This window comes from Telmatherina bonti (assembly GCF_933228915.1).
Source record: "Telmatherina bonti genome assembly, chromosome: 9".
In the NCBI taxonomy this organism is placed as follows: Eukaryota; Metazoa; Chordata; class Actinopteri; order Atheriniformes; family Telmatherinidae; genus Telmatherina; species Telmatherina bonti.
Window position 1 is genome coordinate 34,532,760 of NC_136627.1, and position 21,858 is coordinate 34,554,617.

A 21,858-nucleotide genomic window follows, 5' to 3' on the forward strand; every position below is an offset into this window, starting at 1 on the left:
AGCAGCTATGTGTTTGATATGAAGCATTTCCTGACATACAAGTATCATATCTTTGTTAAATGTGCTGCATTAATACAATGATTTTAAAACCCTAATAATCCCTCCAAGCACTTTTACATAACCAATGTTTACCTAAGTGAACTTCTTTGAGTGTATCTTGCTTTAGTTTATAAAAAATAAATTTAAAAGAAGTAAATGATATGTTTTTATTTAAACTGGCCAATATGTTAACAATATTGATGAATTAACAATGAACTAATGTTCATTAATTGATGATCAATAAAGGGTCAAGTAATTACATGAATCAACGTTGAGATCATCATTAGTTCACGATGAGCAACAGGAATTATGATAAAGTCTTTAATAATAAACACATTACTTCATCATCTTCTCTTCTCCCGTCTCTAACTTATTTCTCCTTTTTTCCGCAGGTCTCCTGAATAAGTGCAGTTGTACGTGTTGTTCTGTCTTTCCTGTCGTCTCCACCCCAACCAGTCGAGGCAGATGGCTGCCCTCCCTGAGCCGGGTTCTGCCGGAGGTTTTCTTCCTGTTAAAGGGAAGTTTTTTCCTTCCCACTGTCGCCGCGTGCAGCTCAGGATGGGGGATTGGATCCAAGTCATGACTCGATGCAACCAGTTGGTTTCTATTATAGGATATGTATGAACTGGCTGGAAATGATGTGTGTGTAAAGTGTCCTGTGACAACATTGTTGTGAAGTGGCACTGTACAAATAAAGTTGAACTGAAAATTGAATTTAATTGAATAATAAGTTATTTTACCAAAGTATATGATTTGTACCATTATTGTACATTATTGTGTTACCGTTTTTGGTTTGTTTTTTTCATTAAACCGCCTCCTGACATAAACAAGAAGAAGTTTTAGTTTGGGAATGAATGTGTTCGGAAACAGTTTAACGTGTATAGTTGGTCAGCCGGCCTCCTGCCCTCGTTTTATGTGTCATTTCCATGGTGATGATATGGAAACAGAGCGTGGCCGGCTTCTGGGCGCTTCAGAGCAGAGAATCTGGCTCTGAAGCAGTCACTTCTGTTTCGACTACATGCCCAATGCTTTCCATCTCATCTGAATGCTAAAAGATGTCCACAGACCTTCCTGTGATCTGCTCCAATGTGACCATGGATCATTTGCTACCTGCATGCCTCCTGGTGAGGCAGAAAACAGACTCGGCTCCACGATGCAAACACTTCTTTCCTTCTTGCACTCTGCTCTGGCTTTCTGCATCAGCAGCAGCTTACTTACACGACTGAAACATGTTCAGTGGTATCAAACACACCTCATATTCTCTCTCTGCACATAGACACGGACTGTCCAGCTTTGTTCTCTATCTGACCTGTTATCTAAAGAATCGCATCAGCGTTTTTCTCCACATGTACAGCATCACACCCTCCGCCCTGTAGAAGCTCTGTTGAGACAGATGGAGTCTCCCAAACACTGGAGTGGATCCAGGCCCACGTGAAACACCAACAGCATGAACACCATGCGGAGATGAAAGAGCAAGCTGCATCTTTCTAGCTGGCCTGGTGACTTTGTCGTGTCAGTCTGGTGGACTTTGTGTGGGGTGGATGAACCTGGAACGGCGCTCTTCTGTCTGCATTTGGGACTTAATGTTAAATACATTGTAGTCTCATGGATCCTGAAGCTGTCACAGAAAACCAGCAGTTTTCAGTCCATGCTGTGCAGCAATGAGGCCAGACGGTCGGGCGTAGATGGATCTGATGGCGCTTCGTACACTAAACCTTACTGCTCTCCTTCACTTGCTGTGTGGTCAGGTCACCTGGTTAGGTTTAGGCATTACTTCACCTTCTGCTACTCCTTCCAGCTTTAAGTTGCTCCTGGTTCAAATATCAGCTGTAGATAGTCTCCACATGCATATGTGGCTTTTTTCTGATCATTCCAACATCCTGCAAGCTTCATATCAGCGGAGGATTTCTAGACACTACAGCACAGCCGTACGAGGAACCGGCTGAACCCGTCTGTGCAAACAGTTTACTGTTTGTTTGCATTTTTTAATTAAGATTGTCTGGGTTCACACAGCTCAAGTTCAGGAAGATCTGATCTCTGGGAAGCATTGGAGACGAGCAACAATCAATACTCCAATACTCAGCCAATAAAGGCCTTGAGAACACACTGCCATGTAAAGAGAAACAGGGTCACATGAAGAAATGAGTCCCTGCTACATGACGGATGCGCTGGGCTTTAATTTAAGCTGCGTTTCAGGAGATTTGGAGGTAATTACGGTTTTTATGTACAAACATCACAACTGAAAGATGGCATTAACCATTAGATGAGGTTTGCTTCTGAACTTCTTCCTGGAATATGAAGGTAAACCAACTTCCTGCTTGCGAGGGACACATAAAGGGACATTATGTAAGTTTTACTCCCAACTAATGTTGAAACTGTGCATCATCTTCCAACGAACAACACATTCTAGTGCCTCACCTTTCCTAACACCTGCTGCAGCAACGGTGGCCGCCAAATGTCAAAAAGCCTCAACCACACTGGTGAAACCATCCGATACTTCATAAGCAGAACAAATTCACGGCGTGGAGATGCTGACAGAAAACATAATTCCAACCTCTGCTACCCAATAAGTTCACATATAACAACACACGGTGAAATATTCCTCAGAAACGGCGGCTTTCAGCAGCGGTAAAGTCGGAGTAAACGCCAGCGAGAAGGCATTATAATCTCCACTTGCTACTACAAAAAGTCGGCGTTACCTGCGAATCTGAAACCATGTAAACATCTGTTATGCTGTCGATGTGAACGAGCAACACGGTCGAACAGAACCGATGAAAAAGTCGGCCTGGGGAAGGCTAGCTCCACGTTGATAGACTTCTTCGGACGCTCCCATCACGCCCCCTGACTTGATGAAAACGGCTTCTTTTGTAAATGATAAATAAACAGATTTTCCAACTAGCTTTGGTAATAAAGTTCTCTCACCGATCTTCTCCGGTGTCTCCATCATCATACATGGCATTGCAGGGAAAATACCTTCTATAGCTTGTTCCATCTTCCACAAGAAGCAAGAACTGAGTTCTTGTTCTCGAGGCTGCAAGAACAAGAAAAAACTTAGTTTTCGTCAGGTCCATCCATCCTCCAGGAGAAGCAGGTCTGCAGCGGGGAGGGGTCACTGCGGGGGGCGATGTCTGCTTTATGTGCCATGAACCCGGTTGTTACCTCCACCAGGTGATGTTTTTCCCGGTGTCTTTGTTTTCAAGATTACTTAAAATATTAAGGATGGAGTTTTATAAAAGTTTCAAGAGTTGTTGGAAATATAAAAATGAAGAACTGATTAAATTCTGGTGGTGATCCGGATCACCGTTTGGATCCAGGAATATTTTAGAAGGATTCTTTAACGTTGTGCTGGCGGAGGTTTCCGCTCTCCGGGTGTGTAAATGTCACATGTAAAAATGTTGGTACTTTCTCACCACCTCGATCAGCTGTTTTATCAAAACAATCCGTTTTACCGGCAACAGTAAAAACGCGGAAGCAGCAACTCCGCTTCATGCTTTCTCTGTGTTAACCACACCCACCTCACACGTCCGACCAATCACACGATACTTCTCGCAGCCCTGCAGGAAAAACGTTCTGCAGCCCAATGTGTCGAGAACTGACTTCAAACGCGTTGGCGAGAACAAAATGACGTCATTTTCTTCTCGGAGCCTCGAGAACAAGGAAGAAGTTCTCGCTTCTCGTGGAGGATGTAACAGGCTTTATTCCCCATTGGTGCTATTTGTCCCTTACCAGCAGCTGTAGTTTCATATGGCAGACCATCAAGGCGTTTCTGTATCGCATTACCTGTCATTTGTATAAACAAATTAAAATTCTACACTTATGAATATGTGTCAGATTTCATTTTGAGGTAATAAAACACCTACGGTAACGTAGATAAATGCAGACGTTTATTTTGGCCTGAAAACAACAGAAAGTGTTACACAAAATATAAATAATTCATCTAAAGACAACGATGGCATGATGGAGAACTGTGCGAGTCCAGAGGACAAGTGGAACGCATGATTATGTGTCAGTCATAATGGAGGACACGCGGTGTACACTGTTGTGTAACACGACTGTAACTGGAGCCGGAGGATCGTACTGTACATTAAACGGCTGTCATGCAGGTTTTGTTTCCGCTCGGCGGGATGACAAACACTCACACGGCAGCAACGCCCCATACATCAACACGTTGCTCAACAGGTTGTTGGCAGCAGCTCGGACACCCTGGTGATGCAGAGAGGACATTGTTAAGCACCATCTGCATTCCTGACCCTCTCCCTAAACTCTTCCTCGCCCCCCTCCTCTTCATGTCAGGCTGCTTCAGAGTAAAACCAAAACATTTGCATCTCATCGCTTCGGCTGGAAGAAAAACAGATTTTTAACCTTTCTGTTGAGTTTTTATCCTGTGAAGCTGCTCAATCATTTACTTTCATTTATTTTTTATCATGCAAAGATGAAAATTAGACTAAATATGACTGGAAAAAGAGTTTTATTGGCTCATTTCATCAACTTTTTATTAATCTTTTCTTTTTTATTCTTTTTTTGTCTTTTATTAATCTTTTCATGTTAGAAATTCCAGACGCCCAGCCAAATTAGATTAAATAGTCTGCATTATTATTCGTTTCCAATGCATCATTTCTACATTAGAAGCTCTAATGGTGAATTGATCCCAATCCTCAGATCCAGGCGGTGATCTGGATCACCCCCAAATCTAATCATCTCTTCTTTGTGCCATTTGTGAGATTTCCTGAAAGTTGCATCAAAATGCATCGATGACTTGTTGAGCTGTGTTGCCAACAGAGATGCCGACACAGACCAAGATATGATGTCTGCCTCGCAAAGACAAGTCAAACCAGAAACCAGCCTCACAACAGAAATCCAACAGGAATCAAACCAAAACCTTCAGCCATGACTAAACTTAGCACAATGTCAGGAAATGTGTGTTTGGTGAATCGCTGGAAATTTGGTTTATTTCCCTTCTAGACGGAGCCGTATGGACAGAAAATGCGTGTGTGGGATGAGCAGCGGTGCTGAGTTTGTGGGTTCTGTCTGTAAAAAACTTACCACTTCCCATTCTGCTGTTTACTCTGCTTTAGAACGGCTGGTAGCCAGGTGATGACAAACACATGCCTGATTAGAAACAGTGATGGTGGCCGTGGTCTGGCTCAGTAGAGGGGAGGAGTCATGGTTCAGGAAGCTGCTGGGGGAGGAGTCATGGTTCAGGAAGCTGCTGGGGGAGGAGTCATGGTTCAGAGAGCTGTTGGGGGAGGAGTCATGGTTCAGAGAGCTGCTGGGGGAGGAGTCATGGTTCAGAGAGGTACTGGGGGAGGAGTCATGGTTCAGAGAGGTACTGGGGGAGGAGTCATGGTTCAAAGAGCTGCTGGGGGAGGAGTCATGGTTCAGAGAGGTGCTGAGGGAGGAGTCATGGTTCAGGGAGCTGATGGGGGAGGAGTCATGGTTCAGAGAGCTGTTGGGGGAGGAGTCATGGTTCAGAGAGCTGCTGGGGGAGGAGTCATGGTTCAGAGAGCTGCTGGGGGAAGAGTCATGGTTCAGGGAGCTGATGGGGGAGGAGTCATGGTTCAGAGAGCTGTTGGGGGAGGAGTCATGGTTCAGAGAGCTCCTGGGGGAGGAGTCATGGTTCAGAGAGCTGTTGGGGGAAGAATCATGGTTCAGAGAACTGCTGGGGGAAGAATCATGGTTCAGAGAACTGCTGGGGGAGGAGTCATGGTTCAGAGAGCTGCTGGGGGAGGAGTCATGGTTCAGAGAGGTACTGGGGGAGGAGTCATGGTTCAGAGAGGTACTGGGGGAGGAGTCATGGTTCAAAGAGCTGCTGGGGGAGGAGTCATGGTTCAGAGAGGTGCTGAGGGAGGAGTCATGGTTCAGGGAGCTGATGGGGGAGGAGTCATGGTTCAGAGAGCTGTTGGGGGAGGAGTCATGGTTCAGAGAGCTGCTGGGGGAGGAGTCATGGTTCAGAGAGCTGCTGGGGGTGGAGTCATGGTTCAGAGAGCTGTTGGGGGAAGAGTCATGGTTCAGGGAGCTGATGGGGGAGGAGTCATGGTTCAGAGAGCTGTTGGGGGAGGAGTCATGGTTCAGAGAGCTCCTGGGGGAGGAGTCATGGTTCAGAGAGCTGTTGGGGGAAGAATCATGGTTCAGAGAGCTGTTGGGGGAAGAATCATGGTTCAGAGAACTGCTGGGGGAGGAGTCATGGTTCAGAGAGGTGCTGGGGGAGGAGTCATGGTTCAGGGAGCTGATGGGGGAGGAGTCATGGTTCAGGAAGCTGCTGGGGGAGGAGTCATGGTTCAGGGAGCTGATGGGGGAGGAGTCATGGTTCAGGGAGCTGATGGGGGAGGAGTCACCATCTGTGTGTCTGTGCTGCTTACCTGCTGATCCAGAATGGAGCACGACTGCTACCAAAACCTTTTTTCAAGTTGCTCCAAAGCCAAGCAGACAACCACAGTGAGACCCTACGGTTGCTGCTAGAGTCTGGTCTTTTCAGATCTGCATGTTTGTGCACGTTTGTGCATGTTTGTGGCGTCCATGTGATGAACCAGTAACATGATTTTCACTGGTTGCCACTGCAGCTGTTATGGTTATTTATTTGTTAGTATTCTGCTCTCACTTTGACATTTTGCTGCTCGGACGCCCGCCGGTCATACGATACCGACCAGATCCCTTCCTCCCTAAAGGTCCCGAGGAAAGTGCACACCTCCTCAGACATCCCTGGAACGGTGCTTTGTGACGCCATTTTTACTGGAGATTTAGTCTGCTCTTCTTAACAAGGAGACATTCCTGTTTTGGTTTTATGCCAGGTGTTTTTTTAATCATTATAAGCCTTGGAGTGTGTCAAGCTCCACCCTTACGGGTCAATCGGTTAGACTGGAATCCCAACAGAAAAGAGTCGGGCAGGTTGTATATGTTAGAGTCCGACACATTTCACAGAATGGACACCAACCTGTTTGACATTATTTTACTGCGTCCCTGTTTTTCCTTCTGTTTTCCTTCCTTTTCTCTTTAACGCTCTCCTTCTTCACCTCTGCTTGCTACTGTTATGAAACGATGTCTGCAATATTAATGTGGGTTTTCATTACTCTAAACACGTGGTGACAGATGTGGCAGTGTCCTCTGCAAACTCTGACACAGTTATTGAACTGTTGCACAAGGCAGATGTTCAGTAAATAAGTTATGAATAAACTTAACGAACAGCTTTTTTTTAAATGTATGAACCTGCAGTACATAAAACATGAACTCTTATATGGTTTGTTTACCGTGTTTATCCTTTAATTTACTGATATACATATATTTGTTGCTCATGTGTGGCGACAGCTTCAAGGGGACAAGCCGAATGGGAAGCAACAACGTATGTTTGTTGCTCAGCAGAGTTGATCTTCTTTAACATATGCAGGTTATTAATCTGAACTCACCAAACGTGATGACAGAAATAAGAGCTGCCTCTGTGTCTCATCTGTTCATCCAGCAGTTGTCAGTAAAGACTTGACTTGAATACATTTGTAATCTTAAGACAAATTATTAACTCCAGCGGTTCTTTTACCCTCCAGTCTGAACATTTATGATCAGTTTTCATATCAGAGACGTCTTCATCGATGCACCACCTAAACATTTATTCTGCAGGTTTGTGTACGTGTCAAATGGTGAGGCTGTTTGTGCTCAGGGAGGTCAGCTGGACGAGGAAAAGGTTGTTCCTCGGTCCCAGATCCTGAAGCACCGTTGTTTTAGAAAAAGTTACCAAGTTTTAAAGTCTTATCATTTCCTCCAGAATCTCATCAAACACTCATCTCTGTGCTAAAATTTACAAGCATCTCAGAGAGAGAGTCAAATAAAGGGTGAAGAAACTGGGACAGATCCAGCAAAGACCGGGTATAGGACCCGAGAGAGCATCTGGACCTTCAGTTGATCCATCTACAGTTTGCTGAAGCCTCATCAGAAGTGGTTTCCATGGAAACGTGGATGTCATGAAGCCATTCTTAAAGAAGGGAAATAGGGAGAGAAAGGCTCAAGTGTGTCACAAGATACAAGAACTGGACTGAAGACCAGTGGCAGCAGATCTGATGGAGGGAAGGGTCCTCCCCAGAGCTCACACCTCAATGTTATTTAGTTTGAAATTATCGGGACAGAACAGAACCGAAGGCAGAAACATCAAAAAAGAGATTTGGAAAGTCCTTCAGGATGCAGGGAGGAGGGTAAGTTCAGTAGTACGGTGGTTTTATAGGGTGAAATGCTTTTAATGGTGTGTGTGTGTGTGTGTGTGTGTGTGTGTGTGTGTGTGTGTGTGTGTGTGTGTGTGTGTGTGTGTGTGTGTGTGTGTGCGCATGACAGCCTTAGGGTTGGACTGTTGCGGAAGAGACCCCAGACTGTCAGAATCTTCCGTTCTGTGCTATTTTATAGAATTTCTCAGGGAACATGAGAAAGACAACTTTCTGTTCTCACGGCTCGTCTAACATCAGACAAAGTAAGACTTTTACAGCTTTTTTCTCATTTTCATGTTTTAAATGCTGTAACTTCTACATTTTGTGCTCCACATGAAACTTGGATGCCACTAAAGCCACATTAATGATCTGGTGTTTCTGCAGTTTTGTCTTTGCTCGCCTCTAACAAGCTGATTTAAAGTCTCGATACTAATCTAGACTATTAATACCCAAAGCAGACGTCTGGTATTCCAAGATGAACAACAATCCGCTGCTTTTGGTTTGAAACTACATGCCCACATAATTCCCAGTCCTCATCTAGGATAAAAAGTCTAATTTCATTAGATGAGATGGATCAAACCATAGACTGCAGATGAAAGAAGGGCAGAGCCTCCATGACCTCATCTGTAGGTATCTGAAGAGCTGAACTGAAGCTCATTTGGTGGTTCCTACCATCGCCATCTTGGCAGCATCCCACGTGTCGTCTCTCCCAGAAAATATAAAAATGGGGAAAGGCGTGGAGCTGAGAGGGGGACTGTGAGCATGTGGGTGGATGATTGACATCGAGCAAACTCCAAGCTGCCTGTAGCTAAGAGCTAACTGAGCTAACAGGAGCAAACCAGCTAACGGATGTAAGTGGGCTAAAGCGAAGTCACACTGTTAACCAGCTAAAAACTACGTTCCTCATTCTTAAAGCGGGATGTTGAGTACCTGTCAATCAAAAGGAAAAGTCCTTAAAGGAGGAGTTAGAAAAAATTCACACTCCCCACAGTTGTCATGAAGGTAAACCTGACCTATTAAACCTAAAATGGATTTTTGTATCAGGTTGTAAACATGTTTTTTTTTTTTTTTTTAATATGGGAGTTTATGGGGATTTGCTCTGGTTTACAGCACCTAGAGGATGAAGGGGGAACTGCAGTTTTATGTACTTCTGCTTATGCTTCACTTTTAACTGCCGGGAGTTGTCGCTTGGGTCAAACAGAACTTGCAGAACCTGGTAAGCCAAGCTAAGATGAACTAAGCAAAGCGAAGCTAAGCTATAAGACAGCTTTATTTGTCACATGCGCAACTAAACACAGTACAACGTACAGTTAAATATGTTTTTGTATCTGAAACCAATGAAGAAATAAGGTCTGAAGATGATTTAAATGTTTGAGAACAGAACATTGATGTGAAATATTCAAAACTAAGGGTGGGTGTGAGAGAGTGGACAACTTTTTCTGTCAATTCACGCATTGGTTTGTGGAAAGAAACTCTTCTTCATCCACTCATTGTAATGGACTGTTTAAGGATACCTTCAGCCATCAGCCTGCAACGCTTTGCATAAATATCTTTTAGGTTGGGAGAATTGGTTCTAATGGTTCCCTCCCATTAAAAGCCAGATGTTTGCTGTTCATCATTTTTTATGCACATGGACGCAGATATAATGATCCGGAAGGCAGATTTGGTATGAAATAATGGTATAAAATTAAAATTAAATCAAGAAGGCAAAAACAAGCAAAAAACAAATCTAATCTTTTAGCTCGGCACTGGAGCTGTGTTTAGAATCAGAAAGTTTCTGCTTCTTTTATACTCAAACGTGACACCCTCACACAGTCTGATTGAAAAACTGCAGGATAGTAGGTCTGAAGGACCGGACTTGGGCACCCCTGCTCTAAATGCCAAAGCATTTAATGCCATCTTTATTGTTCATTTTGTCGAGTTTCTTTTCTGAGAACACTGAGTCCTGCCTCGTCTTCCATGTCCCTCAAGTCACCCCTGTCCGAAAGATAGCTGTTTATTATGTTAACGTTGGGGGTATTGTATGTTTCACTATTCCTTTCACGGTATGGGAAGTTCTACAGCCTCATGTTGTCAGTCAGTCCTGCAGAGCTCATAAAAGCTACAGAAACAACAAACTATTTTGTTTACGTCTCAATATAGCCGCATGTCTAAAGATGTTTCCTTTACTCAGCTCACAGGGAGACACGGGAAGCCTCTGTCTACAGAACATATGATGTAAATAAAACAAAAATAGTTTCATGGGTATTCGTCCAACTCTGCAAAGGTTCTTCATGCTAAATAATTTCTGTATTTTGATCTGTTTGAGTGTTATTAATTAGGGGATCATCGGACCCTGGGAACGTAAGAAGTCGTCCAGAGTGATCTGATCCTGTTCACTTCCAGCTGTTCTTTACATAAACACTGGAATCTTCCTCCTTCGTTCCCGTCTCATCCTCTCTTAGATAACAGATCGAACCCTCAGTCCATTCAGCTGCAGTCTTTGTATGTTTATCAGGAAGGTTTATAAACAACTATTTACACGTTCAGCCATGTTTAAAAGTGTGATTGTAATTTTCCAAGAATATCATTCTTCCATCTCTGGCTTGTATAATAAACGTCACTACGCTACTTGGGATGGATCATTTTAATTACTTATTTATGTATTTTTTACACATTGAATTTGACTCATTGTTGTTCGTTCTTGAATAATGTTTGACTCCAGGTGGTACATGCAAAGTGTGAAAGCTGTAATGTAGAGCTTGTTTACCTGTCGTTCAAATGAGATGATGAATCACGCAGACAGACACATTATTGATCCCAAACTGGAAAATTTGTCCATATAAAACATTTACTCATCAATAAAACAAGAACACATAAGTATAATAAATAAGGCTGGGACTCAATTGAAAAGTAATCTAATTAATTATATGCTTTGTAATGAAATAATTTCAAATAATTGTATTGTTTTATTTATATAGATTTTAGTGGACAAATGATAGACGGACATTCCATCCATCTTCTGCCACTTATCCGGGGTCGGGTCGCGGGGGCAGCAGCCCAAGCAGGGAAGTCCAGACTTCCCTCTCCCCAGCCACATCTGCCAACTCTGCGGGGGGGTCCCGAGGCGTTCCCAGGCCAGCCGAGAGATATAATCCCTCCAGCGTGTCCTGGGTCTTCCCCGGGGTCTCCTCCCAGAGGGACGTGCCTGGAACACCTCACCAGGGAGGTCCAGGAGGCATCCTGACCAGATGCCCGAGCCACCTCAACTGGTTCCTCTCGATGCGGAGGAGCAGCGGCTCTACTCTGATCTCCTCCTGGATGACCAAGCTCCTCACCCTATCTCTAAGGGAGAGCCCGGCCACCCTGCGGAGGAAACCCATTTCAGCCGCCTGTATACGAGATCTGGTTCTTTCGGTCACGACCCACAGCTCATGACCATAGGTGAGGGTAGGAACGTAGATCGACTGGTAAATCGAGAGCTTCGCCTTCTGGCTCAGCTCCTTCTTCACCACGACAGACCGGCGCAGAGTCCGCATTACTGCAGACGCCGCACCGATCCGTCTGTCATTCTCACGCTCCATCTTACCCTCACTCGTGAACAAGACTGTAAGATATTTAAACTCCTCCACTTGAGGCAGGACCTGACTCCCGACCCGGAGAGGGCAATCCACCCTATTCCGGCTGAGGACCATGGTCTCAGATTTGGAGGTGCTGATTCTCATCCCAGCTGCTTCACACTCGGCCGCAAATCGCTCAAGTGAGAGCTGGAGATCACGACCAGATGAAGCCAACAGGACCACGTCATCTGCAAAAAGCAGAGACCCAATCCTGAGGCCATCAAGTCGGATCCCCTCAACACCTCGGCCTGAGCCAACTCACCATCAGGTGGTGATCAGTTGACAGCTCCGCCCCCCTCTTCACCCGAGTGTCCAAGGCATGTGGCCGCAGGTCCGACGATACGACTACAAAGTCGATCATCGAACTGCAGCCCAGGGAATCCTGATGCCAGGTGTACATATGGACACTCTTATGTTGGAACATGGTGTTCGTTAAGGACAATCCATGATGAGCACAGAAGTCCAATAACAAAACACCATTTGGGTTCAGAGGAGGGGGACCATGCCTCCCAATCACTCCCCTCCAGGTCTCACTGTCATTGCCCACGTGAGCATTGAAGTCCCCCAGCAGAACAATGGAGTCCCCAGAAGGAGCACCCTCCAGCACTCCCTCCAAGGACTCCAGAAAGGGTGGGTATTCTGAACTGCTGTTTGGTGCATAAGCACAGACAACAGTCAGGACCCGTCCCCCCACCCGGAGGCGGAGGGAAACTACCCTTTCATCCACTGGGGTAAACCCCAACGTGCAGGCACCAAGCTGGGGGCTGATGAGAACGCCCACACCTGCACCCGACCCCTACGGCTTCTCCCGCAGATGGTGAGCCCACGGGAGGTGGGGCCCATGTAACCCTTTTGGGCTGAGCCCGACCGGGGCCACACGGGCAAAGGCCCGGCCACCAGATGCTCGGTCTCGTACCCCACCTCCAGGCCTGGCTCCAGAGGGGGGGGGGCCGGCAACCTGCGTCCTGGCAAGGGAACATTTATGCCCATGTTTGTCATCATCATAGAGGTCTATGAGCCGTAGACAGACATTAATAATTTAAACTCTAGTTCGAGTATTTTCTGGAAAAATGCATCATAAACAAAGAAACAGAAAATATTCCTGCTGAACAGACATAAAGTTATTTTTAATTCCAATATATTTAGTTATTTTCCATTTTTGAAAATAAATATACCTGTCGCACCATTCAAGCGCTACAGTTTCCTTTTTATATCACCCGAAATCCCCCACGCCTCCTACAGTCCCACTCCCTTTGGTTAAGCTAAAGAATCACTTTAAGCATTTTAACAAACAGCTGCGTTAGCGAGTCCTGCAACGAGGACTACAGCAAGGCCTGCAGCAGCATCTGCTGTTGCAAACAAAAGAAATGTGCTTTTAACGGGCTTTGGCACGGCATGGGATTCTCATCGAACCCTGCTGCATATCACTGCATGATGTAAAACACACTAAAAGGCTTTAAAAGTATCGTAATGCCTTTAACTGATTTAATGATTTTTATGGAAAAATGGTAAATTTGGATCAGATTTTAGCGCAAATGCTTCATTCAGAAACACGATCAAATGACTCCTGGGTAGAGTCTGTCTTGTGTCGACTTTTCCTTCTCTGGTTTTGCTCTTTTAACCAGAACAGAATTAGGTCCAACCAGCAGGTTGTACTGGTTTTAGCAGAAGCCCACGTGTCCCAGTATGCAGCGCAGGTTCACCTCATGCACAAACTGGAAGGTCCCATGCTTGTGTCGTCATACGAAGGATTTGGAGACAAATTTATGATACATAAAACCAGAAGTTAGTGGAAGAAGTCATCACCATCATGTTTCAGCTCTGACCTGCTTAAAAGAGGCGATTTGTTGTTCAACTAAATAAAACTTCCATTTTATTTCCCATCAAAATGTCAAAACTACTTTTTATTTTATTCAATTATAATTGTAACGAGAAGAAAGAGCCATTTTTAACCTTTCCGGTTGTCGGAAAGGGAGAAATATTCGACAAAAACAATGTATGGATGAAAAGAAAAAACAAAACAACTAAAAAATAGTTGGGTAAAAAACTTTATTAACAAAACAGAAGGCGGCAAAGCACAGCTCAAGCTCACTTCCAAAGCCCAGCAGCCTACATTCCTTCTCCGTCTGCTGCTGTTGGAGCCACATTATTCATATTTATAGCAATAATAACATCCATAATTGTTACAGTTAAATATTAAAATACCACAGCCACTCGGATATACTGCATAATATATATTTACTGTGAAGATCTTTGACATTAACAGCATCTACAGCAGGAGGTCACACTCTGTCATGCTCATTCTTTTGCACTGCGGCGCCACCTAGTGCCTCCTCCGCTCGGTTACAGTAGTAGTACAATCAAACACAGCAGCCTGGAGCACGAAAGTAAAACGAAACAGATACTTTGTACCGTTCATGATGTCCAAAAACAACACTTACAATCTGCACGTTGAGGGTTCAGGTACGAGGCTGAAGGACTGGAAAGTGGAAGAAAACAGGAAAATGGTTCCATTTAGTCTGTTAAAGGGGAATTCAGTCTATTTTTTGGTTGTTAAACCACCTTGCTTTGCTTAGAGACGTGCAGTGGATGCCTCCAAACGTGCAGCGGGCTCTCCAGCTTTGGAATTTCACTCTGATGAGGTTACATTCAGCTGAACTAGGTCCCTGCACATGTTTATTTCAAGTTAGAAGGTTTGACTGATGTCTGGCTGGAGGAGAGACGAGCGCACGGCTGCAGGAATCTGCTACACCGTCCAGCAAGGAGCACATTAACAGCTTTTTCTGCAACACAAGTTGACTTTCTGACAATATTCAGGCTTTTTCTGCATTTTTCAGCAACTTGCTGATTTCTTTTCATTCATTGTGACACAAAGATGAGTTTGTTGAGTGAATGGAAACCAGTTGCAGCAGAATACTGGTGCACCAAGCACATGTTTGTCATTGAGGAGCTAAAAGTTGCCTGTTAAAAACAGATGGGATTCCCGTTAAAGGGGCTGAAATGAATAAAGTTGAGGCACAGTTAGTACTAATGCTAAAATCAGAGCTCTACTGCCGCCTGCAGCTGCAGCTTCCTGCAGCGCAGCAACTCATCTGCTCTACGATCCATCACAAACAGCTTCTTTAAATATTTATTACAGTAATAGTTGCTTTATCCAGTGTGACGTCTGCGGGTCGGCCAACGTGTGTGTGCTGTTGTGGTTTACGCTTCCAGTAGGCACGGAGGGGTGCTGCCACCTGGTGGCAGGGGGGCAGGATGGCGAGGAAGCGACAGGGCCAGATGTGAAGCTGGTCCCTGCCGCTCGGGACCAGGGATGTGTGGATGTATGGCGTTGCCTAGGCAACTACCCACTGGAGGATGCTGGTGTCTTTCCCACCAGTGGAAATGAGGTGACTGTCACCGTGCAGGAAGGCAACGTTGGTCACATGACTGCTGTGGCCGCTGTACTCGTGACTGGGAGCCTGAAAATAAGGTGGAAGCAGATGAATAAAAGGTCAGAAAAACATCATTTAAATGAAAAAAGTCCTTTTTACGCTCGACTCAGTCTGCATGGCTCACAGCAGGAGCCAACTTGATGCTTTGGTGTGTCAAACGCCAGCGTCTTGTTAGACTTCTGAGCGTCTGCGCCGGCGGAGCTCATCTAATTCTCACAGCTTCACTTTAAACGTATTTGGATAAAAACTTGGAAAACAACATGTAGCGGGCTAATCCTGTCCCTGGAGCATGAAGCAAACACCGCAGAAGTTGTGCACATTAGAAGTCTGAAAGGATTCGTTTACACAAGTTCATCAACACTTCACCTAATGTGAGCTGACAGTGAACAATCTGGCGGCTTTCACGCAGAAGGCATGTGGAAAGAAAGGATCATGCGGGCTGATCCGGACCGGGACTGACCCTTGGTTGAGAGCAGGGGAAGGAGAACAAGTGCACTTTGCCAAAGTCATCGGCAGAGGCCAGCAGGGATCCGTCATGTGACCTGCAGGCGGCGTTGATGTCGGTGCCGTCGGCTCCATCTGGCCAAATTCCTGGGAGACAAACAGAGAGAGGAGGACAGCAGGAGGGAAGGTTAATGCTCCGATTCAGTCTGTGGGAGCAGAAAATCCACTTTGGAGGGAGTGAAAACGGTCTGAAGAGTTTTGGGTGGAAGATGAAGAAGAAAACAAGCTTTTTTCTGCTATGTGATGGTTTCAGCAGCTGATTGATGCTTAAAGTCCAGATTCAGAACATTTTATTTATCAGTTGTCCACACATTCAGCATTACACGTAGATGAGCTGATAAACCATCAGCAGCCGTGAAGTCCAGATGTTTCAGGTAACGTGTGAGACACAACACGGTCAGCAGCGTGTAAAAGCAGCTCGGATGACACGAGGAGTTAAAATGTGTTGATCGCTGCCTTCCTGCTAACAGAGTTAGGACCTTTGTATGGGAAACAGTTAAAAACAAGCTAGGTGCCTCATCATCTCGCTGATCATGCTGCAGATTCACCTGACGGCATCGGCAAGGCGCCATGACATGAAACCTGCATCCTCCCAGGTCTACGGTTCATACCGCTGATACAATGTTCAGCCACCAGCTGCTTATTTATCCAAACACAGGAATGGAAAGGTGCTGTAAACCAGCTCACATAAGACCCAACACCCCATCTCAGCATGTCATTAGTGCCCTGAACGATGCCTTTTCCTGATTCTGCACCTTTTCATGCAGGAGAGGTCATGAAATAAACAGCTTTGCAGTTTAAACGGCGACTTTTCTGACTAAACCTTCCCCGTTTCCATCGATGTGTCGCCGGCTGCTTGTTCTGGCTTCAGGTGATGACCTACCGAAGGTGTTCAAGCTCAGCGTGCAGGTGGACGTGGCCCAGTCCAGGTTGCGCACTGCGTCCATGCTGGTCACATGTTTACCGCTCGATGCTTCCCCTGAAAACAACAAAACATGCTTCGTTGAATCAGCTCGAGTAGAACGGATCACACTGTACTATAAGAGGAAGGACCTACAGAAGAGGATCTCATAGTCTCCAGAGTTGGTGACGAGGTACTGGCTGTCTGTGGACCAGTCCAGGTGGGTAACAAAGCTGGAGTGACCCTGCAGAAACACAACAAGCCCCTTTTCTAGCTCCGTTTTCCAGCTAAACAAGCTATTTTACTGCATCCATCACACTCACGGTGCATTTCCCCACGCGGCTGTACTTCCGGCCGTTGTCGCTCACAGCGTAGATGTAAACAAAGTTGTCGTGCGACGCCACAGCCAGGAAGTTACCGTCTGCAGGCAGAAGGAGCTCAGTCAGCAGCCGAAGCACAGCGACAGCTGCATTTTAAGGATCTGATCGGGAAGCGTTTACCTGGAGAGTACTTAACGTTGGAGATGATCTCGCTGCCGTCTGTGTGCACCGAAACAAGGTCCCGGGTGTCGGTGTCCAGCACCAGCCACCTGAAACACACAGAGCAGACTTCAGGTCCGGCTAGGACAGTTCCAGCATCGCAGACTCAGGATCTCGCCATCATGTTGGAAACATGGCCAAGCCTCCTGCATGAGTTTTAGTTTGTGGTGAGAGTCTGACCTTCCAGTCATGGTGCCCACAGCCACAACGTTCCCACTGGGATGGAAACCTGCAGACCTCCCCGGATCCTGGTGCAGAAGGACGGCAAAGCAGGTTCATGTTACCTCCTGTTTCAGGGACAACTACCGACATCCAACCTAGAAGCCTCACAGCAGGAAGCAGAAGCAGCTTTCAATTTAAAAAAGGAAATTTAAAAGTGAGGAGCGTAAAAACTGAACGCCGCCAGGAGGTGGATTTAACCCGAAGGATCTGCTTGGTTCATAACAAACCAGAAGATCCTGATCCTAAACCACTTAGTGGGGATGCACCGATCCACTTCATGGGAGTTCTGATCCAATACCGATATCTGAAACTGGAATATCTGCCGATACCAGACCTGTTTATGTGAACATTATTGTGACTATGGTTATTATTTATAATAATTATTTATAACAACATTACAGATCTAACAATTTCAACATGTTTTATTCTGATTCGGCACATTTTACCTAAATACAACTAGAAATGTGTGGTTTGGAAACAAAGATCTCACTTTTAGTGGAACAAAAAATGTCACATTTTAACATTCAGGGCATTTATTTCTTTTAAAACATGTCCAAAGCATGTCATCACACACATCTGCACTGGCTTCACTAGTGTGGTATCGGTACACTTTCATTAATATCAAGTACGAGTACACACGCTTGGTGCTGAGCCGATACTGATACCGGTATCAGTATCGGTGCATCCCTACCATTTAGCGCTTCGTAAACCAACAGCAGGGTTTGGAAAGCAGTGCAAAGATCTGAGGACCCACCCAGCAAGTCCATGTGGGGCCCATTAGGGTTCCAACTGGGCTGCAATAAGGGTCCCAAGTGGGTTTGCCGTACGAGTTGGCTCTGACTGGGTTTAAACTGGAGCCCAGTTTATGCCCAAACCCTCCTGCATCCCTTATAGGGCTCACACAGCCAGCCCACATGGGCTTCACATGCAACGGAAATCACGTGAAACCTGCAAAATTAGCCGAGTTTAAGCCTCGTGGAGCCGACATGGACGTGCTGGCTGGGCGCGTGGTCTCAGCGAGGACTGGAGACGCAGCGTTCTGGACCAGCAGCCGTCTGGAGACCTGAGGTCACGGCAGTCCAGTCCGCTAAAGATGACTGCAGAAATCCTGCTGAGTCAGCAGTCTTTTAACCCTCCAGACAATCTGTCCTGTTGGTTTTCCTCCACATAACCATCTAAAACCACGTGGACGGCGCTTTGCTTGGAGTTCTGTATGTTTTATAAAGACATGAACATCTGTGCTTCTCCTGGGCTGATTCTGTCAGCATCTCATCAGAACTGCAATGAAAATTATAAAAGATTTCTGCTTCTTTTTTTCTTATTTTAACTCAAAGTTTAGAAAAACCTGCAGGTAAATTAGGTTTATCAGAGCATGAACTACAGAAATAAGAGTAAAATCTATGTTAATGTGAAGGAAGCAACATAAAAACGGTTCCTGATGCTGTAAAAGCAGCCGAACAGAACGTGAGCAGTAAATGTGAACGGGTTGGAGTTGTCGTGTCTGCAAAGTGTCCTGAGACGACGCCGTGGTGAAGCAGGGCGGTATAAATAAAGCTGGATTGAACAGAAGATAACAGGAAGGTTAAGTGACAGAAGGACGGCTTCACGGCCGAGCCGAGGTTCAGGTCTGAGTCCAGGACTTCTCTGATTCCTGGCGTCATGTCTGCTTCCTCCTCCTCCTCCTCACCTCGATGGTCTTGGTCCAGACGGGCTGGTGGGTGCCGGTGTCCCACAGGTGAACCTGTCGGTCCTGTGAACAGGTAACAAACTGCTCCATGGAGGGGTGGACGTCCAGACCCCACAGCTCATCCGTGTGCCCCTGAAACACATCACACGTCTGACCCGACTGCGTGTGGAGGGTAAGTAACGGTGTGTGTGTGTGTGTGTGTACCTGTACGATGGGGGTTAAGGTGTCAGGAAAAACGGCTCTAATGATGGCGTTCCTAGTGGTTCCGACAAACAGTTCACCTGGTTTACCTTCAGCCAGAGCTCGGACGGGACCGAGCAAGTCGCTCACCTGGATGTTAACATGGCAGAGGTTCAAATAAAGCCCCCTCCCCCTCCCCCTCCCCCTCATAACACATTTTACAGACAGCAGTGACTGAAACTAGTGCAATACATCTGATTTTATACAACAATTTATCTGATTTAGTCTTAAAAGCAGCAGAAAAAGCACTCTGTTTATAAATTCAACAGTTCATTTGTATTAATGTTCATCGGTTCTCCTTCCGTTGACCAGCGGCGCCATCTGCTGGTGTCACAGTGAACACTCCAGCTGCGGCGGTCTCACCTCCATCTCCGCCTGCTTTCTGTAGCTGTGGTCCCACAGGACCACCTTACGGTCTTTCCCTCCTCCAGACACCATGGTGCCATCCTTCAGGACACAAAGAGAGAAAATTCCTCCTTCGTGGGCCCCCGCCACCACCTGGCTGATGCGATGTCCACCTTTCAGAGGGAAAAAAGCTTTTAAAAGGTGATTTTGTGCAGCAGCATCCGGTCATCCTGCCAGATTAAAGGTCCACAGTTCTACCTTTGGCCCAGACGTAGATGTTTCCACCGGAGTCGCCTGTGATGGCGTCTCCGTTCTCCGCGAACGCCACACACAGCACGTACTTCGGCTTCTCGTGTTTCTAGAGGGAATGAAAGAAGATGGGGTGAAGCCGCCGGAACGACGCCGTGGCGTGTTTCTGACTACAGCAGGTCTGGGAAGGGGGGGGGGGGGGGGTCTACCTCAAACAGCCCCTGTCTCTTCGTCAGAGTGTTGCCCTCCAGCGTCCAGAAGTTAATGTGAGATTTTCCACAGGTGACCATCAGGTTTGTGTCCATGGGATGAAAGACGGCGGCCAGCACAGAGTCGTTGGAGCACTGCGGAGACACGAGAGGATTGGTTCAGGTTTAACGGAGGAAATGAGACCAGCGGCGGCGGCGGTGACGGGGTTACCTTCACATCAGCCAGCTGCTTCTCCTTCTGCCAGTCCCACACAGACAAGATGTGGTCGTTGGCGTCGTCCACAGCGCAGAGGAAGGAACCGCCGTTCTGAGGAAAAACAGCAACATCCTGAAACTGTGCTTTTAGCTACTCCAGAAGTTTTCACATCCTCAAGGCTGGAAACGTGGAGGTTCAAGCCCCCGCCTCCTCTGATGAGCCCCAGTCTACATCAGAGATCACATGCGTTCATAGATGTGAGACACAGTTAAGTAGAAGCTGCTGGAAGTCTCGTTTGTAGTTCTGCAGCTCTCAGGTTGCACGTGAAGAAGATCACGTTCGTCCTGCACCTTCTCGTCGGAGTGGCTGCAGAGGCTGAACGTAAATGCCAGACAGAGCTGCAGACGCATGCAGGCGGTGTTTGGTGCATTTCATCCTGACCATCACACGGTGTGTGAACCTCATTTCACCGTGGTGCAGCTGCGCCTCCACTCACCGACTTGGAGAAGGACACGCATGTGACTGCTCGGTCAAACACCCCCATCCCGATCACGTGGAGCGTGTTGAGGCTCACGGAGTCCCAGACACGGACGTGGGGAGCCAGCAGCTAAACAGACCGGAGACAGGAGATGAAAACACAGAAATGCTGCAAGAAGAAAACAAAGTCATGCTGAAACGCGCATGAGTCCTTTAATGCCATGCAGATAACATCTGGTTTCTGAGACACCACTGTGCGGGAAGAACTTCGCCTCAAACCACGCTGTCTACAACGTCTTCTGCCCCCTGGTGGATACATTTAGCACCACAACCAGTCTGACATATCACTGGTACATTATGTACATTATTTTTTAGTTTGTTTTATTTCATATTCTTTACAAAAAAGACTTCAGATTATAGAATTTGAATTTTCTGTCCATTGTTTGTTGCATCAGAAAGAGAAAAGTGTGAATTTTCACTCTACCTTTCCATCTTTAGAGTTCCCAGCCACTTGGCCCGTTGCTATGGTAACCATGTCAGGATGCACGCTCAGGCTAAGAAGATAAAACCCATGAATTATTACCAGAAGCAACTCTTTACATAATTCAGAACTTACAGGAAGTGTAAATTATGTCGTTTTGTGCATCATTTGAATAAAAACAGGATCTATCGAGCAGAATATTTCACATCTGAAAAAGAAAGAAACAGACGAGGGTTTCATTTGCTGGCGTGGGAGAGAAGAGCCTTGCTGCGTTCCCAGCATGCCCTGGGGGCTTTACTGTTTACATCCCAGTGGCTCCAGCCACAAAGCTCATTCACGACGTGAACCAGTTCATTTAAACACTGATCTTTAATGGTAAACGCTGCTTGACGGTGACGTTTCAGGGCATTCAGAAACACTGAATGAGACACAGAAAGCCAGACTTTACGAGTACAGGATCATTTCAGGAGGAAAAACTGAATAAAAGCTCATCGTTTATGTCAGCCTGGGATCAACGGGACACGACGGCCTTCTGCCTTCTTACCATTTCACA

The 21,858-nt window shown here is 46.1% G+C and overlaps 1 protein-coding gene across 1 annotated transcript in view; it reads right to left on the minus strand.

Moving 5' to 3' along the window:
* Positions 1 to 13,936: 13,936 nt before the first annotated feature.
* Positions 13,937 to 21,858, minus strand: part of eml2 (EMAP like 2) — a 12,945-nt gene continuing 5,023 nt past the window's right edge. Inside the window, exons 4-19 of the mRNA XM_079246744.1 lie at positions 21,850 to 21,858; positions 21,309 to 21,378; positions 20,844 to 20,954; positions 20,363 to 20,458; positions 20,152 to 20,286; positions 19,952 to 20,051; positions 19,712 to 19,866; positions 19,313 to 19,438; positions 19,109 to 19,240; positions 17,380 to 17,447; positions 17,161 to 17,249; positions 16,984 to 17,081; positions 16,817 to 16,904; positions 16,643 to 16,738; positions 15,716 to 15,846; positions 13,937 to 15,282 (exon numbers count right to left, since the gene is read on the minus strand). The exon at positions 21,850 to 21,858 is cut by the window's right edge and continues 141 nt beyond it. Of these exons, the coding sequence (XP_079102870.1) occupies positions 15,157 to 15,282; positions 15,716 to 15,846; positions 16,643 to 16,738; positions 16,817 to 16,904; positions 16,984 to 17,081; positions 17,161 to 17,249; positions 17,380 to 17,447; positions 19,109 to 19,240; positions 19,313 to 19,438; positions 19,712 to 19,866; positions 19,952 to 20,051; positions 20,152 to 20,286; positions 20,363 to 20,458; positions 20,844 to 20,954; positions 21,309 to 21,378; positions 21,850 to 21,858 (1,630 nt within the window). The 3' untranslated portion in view covers positions 13,937 to 15,156. The remainder of the gene's footprint in view (positions 15,283 to 15,715; positions 15,847 to 16,642; positions 16,739 to 16,816; positions 16,905 to 16,983; positions 17,082 to 17,160; positions 17,250 to 17,379; positions 17,448 to 19,108; positions 19,241 to 19,312; positions 19,439 to 19,711; positions 19,867 to 19,951; positions 20,052 to 20,151; positions 20,287 to 20,362; positions 20,459 to 20,843; positions 20,955 to 21,308; positions 21,379 to 21,849) is intronic.